The sequence below is a fragment of the Jatropha curcas genome, chromosome 4 (assembly GCF_041381405.1).
Source record: "Jatropha curcas cultivar XTBG-Jc1 chromosome 4, XTBG_Jcur_1.0, whole genome shotgun sequence".
NCBI classification, from domain to species: domain Eukaryota; kingdom Viridiplantae; phylum Streptophyta; class Magnoliopsida; order Malpighiales; family Euphorbiaceae; genus Jatropha; species Jatropha curcas.
In genome coordinates this window covers 59722-70595 of record NC_143154.1, presented here as the reverse complement: position 1 = coordinate 70595, position 10874 = coordinate 59722, and the positions used below count along the sequence as shown (strand labels likewise).

General features: G+C 36.1%; 2 protein-coding genes across 4 annotated transcripts; one reads left to right on the top strand and one right to left on the bottom strand.

Moving 5' to 3' along the window:
* Nucleotides 1-3605, bottom strand: LOC105646321 (mediator-associated protein 2). Its single transcript, XM_012232154.4, has 5 exons — nucleotides 3449-3605; nucleotides 1809-1940; nucleotides 1560-1638; nucleotides 1302-1385; nucleotides 1-704 (listed from the first exon to the last, which is right to left on the bottom strand). Exons 2-5 carry the CDS (start codon nucleotides 1935-1937, stop codon nucleotides 334-336), a joined length of 663 nt encoding a protein of 220 aa, XP_012087544.2. The 5' UTR covers nucleotides 1938-1940; nucleotides 3449-3605; the 3' UTR covers nucleotides 1-333.
* Nucleotides 3606-3759: 154 nt separating this feature from the next.
* LOC105646349 (uncharacterized) lies at nucleotides 3760-10560 on the top strand. Of its 3 annotated transcripts, none has more exons than XM_089720668.1 (10): nucleotides 3760-4128; nucleotides 4233-4370; nucleotides 4475-4612; nucleotides 4718-4806; nucleotides 4915-4971; nucleotides 5083-5145; nucleotides 5240-5305; nucleotides 7678-7764; nucleotides 9532-9592; nucleotides 9804-10035. In XM_089720668.1, exons 1-10 carry the CDS (start codon nucleotides 3984-3986, stop codon nucleotides 9896-9898), a joined length of 939 nt encoding a protein of 312 aa, XP_089576794.1. In that variant the 5' UTR covers nucleotides 3760-3983; the 3' UTR covers nucleotides 9899-10035. The 3 variants fall into 3 exon arrangements, with proteins under 3 accessions (XP_089576794.1, XP_089576793.1, XP_089576792.1); XM_089720667.1 differs by having other exon boundaries at nucleotides 3763-4128; nucleotides 9499-9592; XM_089720666.1 differs by lacking the exon at nucleotides 9532-9592 and having other exon boundaries at nucleotides 3768-4128; nucleotides 9804-10560.
* Nucleotides 10561-10874: the final 314 nt, after the last annotated feature.

The window sequence follows — 10874 nt, the reverse complement described above, 5'->3', positions numbered from 1 at the left end:
TTTATAAATGTAGCAGCAAGCTATATATTTCTTTTTTTTCATTTCTTTATAGCGGTGAAGTCCACTAAGGGAATATGTCATTATTAGAGAGTTCATGTCAGCAAACTACAGTACAACTCCTACATATAGATAATAGTGAAATGAAATTGCTTAACTCTGGGTTTCATTATTAATTTAATGAAACGAAACAAAAGGAAGCTCGGCATACCGTTTCTTCAAAACCATCACATCATTGGTATCTATAGAAGTCGACAGAACAGAATTCGGGGGGAGGGCAAAATGCCAGTAAGAGAGCCTCACTCTTGCATACTTTATCAGTCATTTCATGATCCCCTATTGTGAATGCTCTGATGACCCTGCAAAATTGTTTTCACTGCGACTCCGCCCTGAATCTAGTGTAGAGCGATCTGTCAATGCAGTAAGTTCATTTTTATGCTTTCTTTTTTTTGCACTTGATTGCTCCCCAACTTCAGACAAAGAACTTCTATGTCTGCTACTATGTGTTGAGGCTCCATGTCCCTTGGATGAATATGAGCTCCTAAGCTTACTTTGAGTCGGGGTTGAAAAACGATGGGAAGAGTTTAACATTGAAGATGCAGCAGACATCTGATGCAATCGTTTTGATTTTTTTTCAGCTTCTTGCCTCTCAAGTTCTTTAGGATCAGGATAATGGACAAGAGAAACTCGCCGTGAAATATTCCCAACTGTAAATGTATATAACCATGTCATTAGCATGCAAATACAATAGGATTCACACTGTTCAGTCAAATATAAACAAGTACATTTATCAAGGAAAATAATCTTGTATAATTCAATACATCACAATACATAAATCAACAATATTATGCCAAGACTAGGTAATAACCAAGGGCAAGGATAAACAGATTTCACAAAATTTTCAAACATGATCTTTCAAGAGAGAACTTTAGAGCACTTCCACTATCAACCAAGGACAAAATGGCCTTCATGTGGTTATAATTCATTTACATCATTCAACCCTACCAACAACCATGTTCTCCAATTCCAATAATCATTCAACTCCTACTCACTGTGTCTATTTAACACCCAGCCAAAAGATTTTCAAAACATCCTTTTGGAACAAATAGTTTACCATAAATGAACCCTAAGTACCTATAAAAAGTCACACACACAAAAAAAACTCGGAAATATTAAAGAAAGAAAGAAAAGAAATGTAACAGAAGTAACAGCATGGAGAGTTAAGTAATTCTAATCAATATATAATAGTAAAAATTAAAACATATCATCTGAGGAGTGAAAATAATGACCATAGGTGTGCTTACCAATTTTGGTTTCTGATGAAGAGGATAGGAAAACTGTTGCATCAGACTCTTGCGCATTACAGCTCACAACATCATATATTTTCCCTGATACAGCATCACAAAATCACCTCATTGCCAATTAATGCATATAATGAGATTGGCCGATTTGTATAAGAAACAAGCTATTTGAATAATGAAAATTGCATTAGCAGGTTAACATGGTTTGAAAATCAAAATTCCACCACACAATAATCAGAGAAGAGAATTTCTTGTGGTTACCAGATGAACTCTCAAAACTGCCCAAACTTCCATCACGATGAAGACCGAGGGATATTTCTTTCCCTTGAAAATCAGGAAGCTGCAATACAAACAACACAAGAACGAGCATTAAAACTCAAACTTTGGATTTTGGCTTATATAAACAATACATTAAGCATAGGCATATCACGTCAAACAAGTCAATTAGCGCTTTTTTTAGTAAAACAACAGAAACAGAAGGCTAAAGACATAAAAAAAAGGAAATCTTACTTCATTATGAGGCCACTGAATGAGCCAAAGCTCTGTAGAGTCGGTCAAGGAAAGATCAACAAGAGGTTCCCTCGAATCTTCTTCAAATCCCGCATCTGGCCTATATCGCTCCTCCTCAGAAACATCCATTGCCTGAAAACCATAAATAAATTAAATGGATAAATCAATAATCCAAAAGCCATTCATCGAATACCTTCTGAGCGGACAATCACCACCTTTACCAATTTCACAAAAGTTCCAGTGTTTCGTTTCTTTTTTTAATTTTCTCCTCTGAAACATAAGTTCTAATAGCTGCTTAAGTACCCGAATCTGTTAAGGAATAAACTAATAATTCCCGATTCCGTCCTGAATCAGTTTAGACATTACCCGCATACTACCTGAATCTATTTAAATACCCGTTTAATCATAAATTCATTCAATCCATTGAAATATGAACCCGTTTGAAACCCAAATTTGAATCTGAAAATGCAACAGAAAATATATAAAAAATTCATATTGAAATTCAACTTGAAAATAATAAAACAATTTCAACATGAAATTATATAAGGACAATACATAATAATATTAAAATAGAACAAAAAAAAATTTTAAATTCCACCTAAAGAAATAATACACACAATCAAACCAATAAATAATGCAAAAAAAAATTATGCATTTGCATCCTCTGCATATTTCAGTTCCGTAATCAGTATTGGGAACTTGGAATTCATTTCTCCTGTAATAATTTTCATTAAATCAAAATAAATACAATAATATTTAGTTAGTTGTTATATAAAACCAACAGGTTTTTGACAGCCTTAGCTAGCCTTAGTTAGTTGTTATATAAAAGAGCTGTGCTTGCATTATTATCTAGGAAAAAAATAAATAGAAAATTTCGGAAATTGGAAGAGCGATAGCTACGAAATAATAAGATAAATCAGCCTAGGGAGGTAATAAAGGGTAGTGCCCGCATCCTATTTGCAAGTTAATTCCAGTATGCTCCATCAAATAAGAGATTCTGCATTCTAGCATTGTAATTAGGCTAGGCTGACGATAAATCCCCCGAGCAAAAACATTAACACTAAAATTTTATGACATATCAGCACATCTCAAGTATGTCTGAGTAGCTAGTCAAAGAAGACAGAATCACCATCAAAGACTGGTAATTTGATTTCTGTCCTCTTAAAGGAGAAAATCTTCTCTGACGGAGTCACCAGGTTTTCGACATCCTTAGTTAGTTGCATTATATAGCGCTACTTTTCATGTCATTTTCTCAAAATATCCATCTTTCGGTATTACAGCTATTATATGAGTTCCAAATTGACTTGTTTTCTGCACAAAATATCTAATTTCCCTTCTCTTTCTCTTTTAATACATACACATTTTCAAGAAATTAATTATCTTCGTTCAACTTAACAGGAAACTTTGCATAACAAAGTAACCGTTTTAGATGGAAAATAACAAATAAAACCTGCACAAAACCAATAAAAGAAAAAAAAATAATAAACATCTATCTTTGTCTCTCTCGACTAAACCTACAAATGAATTCAACAATTCCTCTTCTTTGTCCGTTAATATATAAAATAAAGAAAAGGAAAAGAAACGAAGACATCCTATGGCGAAAAAGAAAAAAAAAAAATGGAGAATGGAAATGGAGGAACCTGATAGTGGCACTACGGTTGAAGAGCAGGACTGCTGCCGAGTCGACGGGCACGGGCACGGAAGCAACGTGAAAGTACAGAAAGAAAAAAACTGGGAATGGTTGGAAGGAGAGGAGCGGTGCAGTGAGTTGAAAATAGGAATAAGCTGTTGTTTGTGAGGAATTTAATTTTCTTTGTGGCATTAAATGCAACCCTAAGCAAAAACGACCCAGTTTGGCTCGTGGGTTAAATTGCCATCGTTAGTAGTACGTTTAAATAAAAGAAAAGACATGCTATTAGTATTTCCTTAATTTCCTTATTGGGCCTCTATAGGAATAGGAAAGGCTCAAGCTCGGTTCGGAATTTGCATCTTCCTTGCTATTTCCTTCGCTACTCGAATAGGGGGGTGTGTCAGGGGCGGAAACCACCCACCTTGCCGCAACTCGCCGCCGACCTCGACGCCAACCGCGGAAACCACCCACCTTGCCGCAACTCACCGCCGACCTCTTCTCACCGACGCCAACCACTAAGCTTTCTTCCACTGCTAAAAATAATAATGACAACTCGAATAGCTCCAGGAGTTGGAGCAAATTTACTTGGCCAACACTCGGCGGAGCACGCCACCGCTTACGTCAGCAATCTCGATCCTCAGGTGTCTGAGGAATTACTGTGGGAGTTATTTGTTCAAGCAGGCCCTGTTGGTAACATCTTCAATCCTTTTTTTTTTTTTTTTCAATCTTTTCTACTTGAATTTAACCACTAAGCTTTCTTCCACTGCTAAAAATAATAATGATAACTCGAATAGCTCCAGGAGTTGGAGCAAATTTACTTGGCCAACACTCGGTGGAGAGGAACCAAGACGCCACCGCTTACGTCAGCAATCTCGATCCTCAGGTGTCTGAGGAATTACTGTGGGAGTTATTTGTTCAAGCAGGCCCTGTTGGTAACATCTTCAATCCTTTTTTTTTTTTTTTTCAATCTTTTCAACTTGAATTTAACCACTAAGCTTTCTTCCACTGCTAAAAATAATAATGACAACTCGAATAGCTCCAGGAGTTGGAGCAAATTTACTTGGCCAACACTCGGTGGAGAGGAACCAAGACGCCACCGCTTACGTCAGCAATCTCGATCCTCAGGTGTCTGAGGAATTGCTGTGGGAGTTATTTGTTCAAGCAGGCACTGTTGGTAACATCTTCAATCCTTTTTTTTTGTTTTTTCAATCTTTTCTACTTGAATTTTGTTTTAATTAGTTAAATCTCTGTTTCTAATTCTTTCTTTCCCTAATTTGAGTTAATGTATATGTTCCAAAGGATAGAGTAACAAATCTCCACCAAGGGTATAGATTTGTTGAATTCAGGAGTGAAGAAGATGCTGACTATGTAAGTCTCAACTAAGTAGGCATTGCTTTGCTTTTCTTGTTATTTGATTTTCTCTTATTTAATTTAGTTTAGAAGGCTTGATTCAGCTCTAAATTGATGAATATGCAGGCAATTAAGGTTTTGAATATGATTAAGCTTTATGGGAAGCCAATACGTGTAAATAAGGTACCAAAATTTAAGCTCGTCAGCTTTGATTGTTTGGTTTGTTTATTGGTTATGAGTTTTAGCTACGTTAGGGTATTGTGGTTTTCATTTTGTATCTTTTTTTGGTTTTAGGCGACGCAAGATAAAAAGAGTTTGGATGTAAGAGCAAACCTATTTATTGGAAACTTGGACCCTGTAAGTTGGTTAAATTTTACCAAAAGAATATGGGGTTGTTGCTGGATATGTGTACTGCTGCTTATATGGAAACTAACAACTTTATATTTTGCAGGACGTTGATGAGAAACTTCTGCATGATACTTTTAGTGCCTTTGGAGTTATAGTTATAAACCCCAAGGTCATTCCCCTGAACTTCTCTCAGTTGCATCTGAATTTAGATTTTTGTGTCTATGAACTTTTGGAAAAAGTGCAAACAAATGAGAGAGAGAAAATAAATTTTATGCTTGTATCCTGCTGGAGTTAATTATATCCTATGTCTGATCCCTCTTGTTTATGCCTGTGGTTTTTTTAAGTTTGAAATAACCAATTGATCATTGATGACGAACACCATTGTGAAATCTGAAATTTGACAAGTCTGGTGCTTACTGTCCTCCTTTCCCTCCAGCTGAATAAACAGAAAAGTGCATCTCTATGTTTTTTTTTTTCTTTTGTTTTGGGTGTTGGGGGGGGGGGGGGGGGGGGGGGGGGTGGGGGTTGTTTCAATTAAACCTTAATTTTATACTAATTGGGTTCAGCCATATGTAATAAATATCATAAAGCATAACGAGAAGCCATAAACAAAAGGGGTATGCGCCCTTTTCCAGTGTTGGGTGCCCCTTATGTTTTCACCCATGCATGCACATACAACAACATAGTAAGGCCCATCCAGGATTCCTAAAGTTGCAGTGGCTAGGACATTACTCTAATTCTACCATCTTTGCATTTGTTCACTATTGTTTGTTGGTTATCGTCATTGGGCATTTATTAGGGGTGCAAAGTTAGGCATCAATAGTTGTTCTTTGCTATGAACTATGATAACTAAATAATTTTTTGTTTACTTCTTTTTTTCTTTTCTTGAAGCAGCAAAACAAAGACCTCATTAAGCTAAATGAGTTGCTAAAACATTACAAATAAAAGCAGGAGGGACTGAGAGCTACTCCTGGAAACCAAACGAAGAACTAGATACCCCAGTTAGATTGTGAGCACATGATTTGCTGACCTCTTGGTAAAACAATAGATTGTTGGTTGTAGTTGTTAAAAAGAGCAATACAAAGAGCAATACAATCCTACAACCAAACCAAAATAAGATAATTCATCCGCGTTCCTTTTGAGAGCTTTTATTAAAAGAAGAATCAGACTCAAAAATAAACTTTATCAAAGGCCACAGTTGTCAACCAGCTCAACACTTCACAGAAGCTCAATGCTTCATCCAAAAGAGGATCACCAGGTCCTTGCAGGTTACCAGAACAAGCAGCAACAAAAGACATCATTTCTTGAACATTGAGCCATAAAAAGATCTGGTTTGCTGATCTGTCCATTCCATTCCAAAAGGCACATTACTGTTTTTCCATAAAGCTCATAAAATTATACAAAATAAACACAGACCATCTTTACCCATCCATTTCAGCAATTCCAGAAACCAACTCTCGAAATTAGCGATCATTAATGTAGGCATTTTATGGAACACTGAGTTCCAGCACTCTTTGTCTATCTTGCAGTTTGCAAAAATATGCAAAATGGATTTGTTCTCAACTTTGCACACCGGACACCGATTATCCACCATTACTCTCTTTTGAGCCAAAAGATCCTTAGTTGGCACACAAGCCCTGCATGCACTCCACAAAGAATTCTAAACTTTGGAGGAAGTTTAAAATTCCATAGATTCACCCATAAAAAAACGATACCTGCATCTGTTGCACCAAATGACTGATCTATCAAATATGATAGCTGCTTTTAGCCGTGTATACGCACTTCTTTTCATGAATCCACTTTTTGGGCTTCTTTTGGAGCTCCATAGTTTGAGCAAGCTTTTGGATTGTCATTGAGAACATGACTGATCTTGCTGTCCTTAGTAGTTGTGTAAAACTCGAGGGATAGACTTTACATCAGTCCAATTTAAGGGTGGATTCTGGTTTCCTCCATCTTATGTTTATCTTATATTTGCCTTAGTTTTCTTATAGATGCTACTATGTGGAAAATAGGCTCACCATCCATTTTGTATGAACTCTTGCTTAGGAATAAGGACACAAGAAATTTTGTCTGATCCTTAAATTACATGATAATTGCCTTCCACATTAATGCTTTTTTCTACTCTGCTTCTTTTAAAGCAGTTGGAGTTAATTCGGTCAGACAAATTGTCGGGTATTTTATTTTTAAATTTGTTTCTTTTATTTAATTTTCACATTTAACAACAATGATGAAAGTAGTGTAATTATAGTGATTTAATAGACAAATAGGGGGCACCTATGTGGGGTAATTATTACATTATGGCATATTCACTTAATTAGAAATATTCTCTCTGCAAGCTAGTTATGTGAGTGGCATAAGTTGCAGGTTCAAACATTTAAATTAGTTTTTCATTTGTTTAAAACATCTAAAAGTGTGTTGTTTACACAGGCATGTGATTGATAAAAGCGTTTTCTTTTTCTCTGATTATTGTTTTTTAAATCCATCAAAATGTCGATGCATATTAGCTTTTGTCTTCTGATGCTTTGCACTTATATTTTCCAGATAATGAGAGATCCCGAGACTGGAAATTCCCGCAGTTTTGGTTTCATTAGCTATGATTCCTTTGAGTCATCTGTTGCGGCAATTGAGGTAAGTCCTTTCTGTTTGCATTTTTATTCTCAAATTTGCCAGAGAAATATTATAAGTTAGAATCCAGAAAATAGTTGGCTGTATTATTGGGTCATTTTGATTCTAATAAGTACTTCAACTCCTTAGAAACAGAGGAAGTGAAATGATTGTAATAAGTACTTCAACTCCTCAGAAACAGAGAGAGTTAATTGAACCTGTTTATAAGGCGGTTTGTACTCTCAGTTAAAATGCAATTTCTGATGTGCATCAAATCATTTCATCCAGGATGAAATGCTTAATTTGGCTCATCTTTCTTGCAATTTCCAATTCGGTCTAAAATTAAGTTTATATTCTATTGAGTATACAAACTTTCCATCTATGATCAACTTAGCCAATTCTTGAGAAAAAATGAATGCTCAATATAGCTCCACATCTTTCTTGCAACCAATTAGGTCTAAAATTTAGTTTATAATCAATTTACTATACAAACTTTCCATTTATGATCAACTTAGCCCAATTTGTGAGGAAAAGAAAGTAATTTCTGTATTTTCAAAATAATAAAAGATATTTAAAATGAAAAAAGAAATGTAGAAAACCAAAAGCCCTCCATTTATTGCCCTTTCTCCGTCATCCAGACTCAAACCCCAAACTGCAGCTCTCTTCATCACCATCTCTACACCCTTAGCTTATTTTGAACCAAAATGTAATTGATCTCCATGCATGCAAATGAAATTGGAGAAATCAAGAGTATCAAGTTTCTGAAAATGAAAGAAGGTGGAAAGAAAACCAGCAAAAGAGTTGCCATAGAAAAAGAGGGGTATAAATAAGATAGGGGAACTTGGAGAAATCAGGAATGTTCCATTCAGTGAGAAGTGCAGGGGATATGAATCATATGATTGTTCAAATCAGCTTTGGATATGAAGTTGAGAATTGCAGTTGCATTAAATCGGCGAAGTAAGTTTATTTCATTCGACAAGAGTGTTAGAGCCACAATTGTTGTCTGGGATTTTGAGTAAGAGCTTTGTCTGGGTTTTGAGGATTGGCAATTTGAGGTTCTGGTGGAGATGAATGGTTTTGCTAGTTGAAATATAAGGATTGTGGTGGAGGTGGTTGAGAAAGGTTGATTAAGAGATGAGCAGAAGAAGATGGAAACCCAACATCATTCTTCAATTATTTAACGTTTTAGTTCTTTTCATTTTAAAAAATGAATATTATTAAAAAAAAATTTATTACTTTTGAAAAACGAATTAAGCTAAACTGATCTTGAATTAAAAATTATTGTACTAAATTTATCCTGAAGTTGATTTTATACCTAATTGGAGACCGTGAAATGGTTGGAGACTAAATTGAGCCTTATCCTTTCATCTAATATGTTTTTAAGTACTTCAAAAACTTAGTTTTGTTTGGTTCAGAAGTAAAAATTTCTGGCTTGGCAAAAAAAAAAAAAAAATAAATAATTGAAGGTTGTAATGGTTTGCGATTAAATAGAAAATCTCTACCCTGTAGACCAAAAACTAAACAAAAACCAACTGAATTGAAACAAACCTTTAAGCCTCAGTTTGGTTTATGTTTTGTTTTTGTGTAAATGGCTGTTCATTTCAATTTTAAATTTAGGATTACAGGAAACTTTGCTTTAAGTCTGAAATATTTACTAACCGAAATGGTTGGATACTCAATGCAATGTCGCATCATGTGAGCTCTGTGACTTGATTTGTCTGTACTGAAGCATATATAGATTTTCTTGATTTTTAACAGGCAATGAATGGTCAATATCTTTGCAATCGCCAGGTAACAGTTTCATTTGCATATGAGAAAGACACAAAAGGGGAGCGTCATGGTACCGCAGCAGGTGGGGCGTTTTGTAGACTGACTTATTGCTATAGTATATTCTTATATTACTTATTTCCCAACCTCTTGTGACGATGGGTTCCCTTTCTGGTCAACTACGCTGTGATAGTCACTACTACGATCTGACATATTGCTGTGAAACTTTCCTCTTTGCATGTTATGGTGAAGCTAATTCTATATGTAATACAAGTTGTTTAATTATTATGATACAGAGAGAGTTTTGGCTGCAAGCAATCCAAGTGCCCAAAAGAGCAGGCCTCACACTCTGTTTGCTAGTGGGCCTCCAACGCTTCCAAGCATTGCTTAGGCCAATGGAGCACCGGTGCACCAGTGCCTCCTTCCCATTTGCAAATGGTGCTGCTCCTCCAAGCCCAATTCCAGCTCTCCGCCCGCCACCCCCACCAAATGCAGCTTTCTCACAAATGCAGGTAGCTGGACAACCAGCTTGGCAGGGTCAACCACCACAGCCAGGTCAAGCAGTGCCTCCCCCAGTTATGGCTCCACCTCAAATGCAGTTCAGACCACCTCCACCAAACATGCCACCACCCCTTCCCCAGGCTGCTCTGGTCTCCCTACCAAGGCCTCCACCACCGGCAATGGGAATGGGAATGGGAATCCAACCACAAGTATGGCGGCAGCCACCACCTCCACAGCAGTTGGCTGGGGGACCCCCTATGCAACAAATGTTGATGCATCCACCTCCCCCACCGCCACCAAGTTGAAGATTAAAGCGACTAATCTCAAAGCTGATGATAACACGAGCTGTTTTCTCAGAAGTTTCTTGTATCATCATCTATTGGTTGTCAATTTGGACAATAGAGGGTATCTTAAACCTTTCATTAAGTAATGTTGCAAAGGTCCATAAATTGACTGATCTGAGATCTATAAGCATTTCAGTTTTGGAAAATCAGCTTGACATCACTCATTACCAGGGTAAATGTTATAAACGTTATGGAGGATCAACATTCATCTGTGTTTGCTTTATTCTTCCAGCTTAAAATGCTCAAATAGTAAATGTTAGAGATGCACCTAAAAACCACATATTACTAGTATTATTCTTATCAAAATTAAATTTTCCATATAGGGTTTTAATTAAATTTAAAGGCAAAAAGTATTAATAACTATATAGAAGATAAATAAATGAAGAAATATGCTTTGGGAAACATGTTGCTTTCTTTATATAAAGGAAAAATAAATTAATAATTAAGGTATTGTTGAGAATAAAAATTTCTTTCTTTAGTGATTAGTGCTTATCATCTATCCAGGGAGACAATTATTTGACT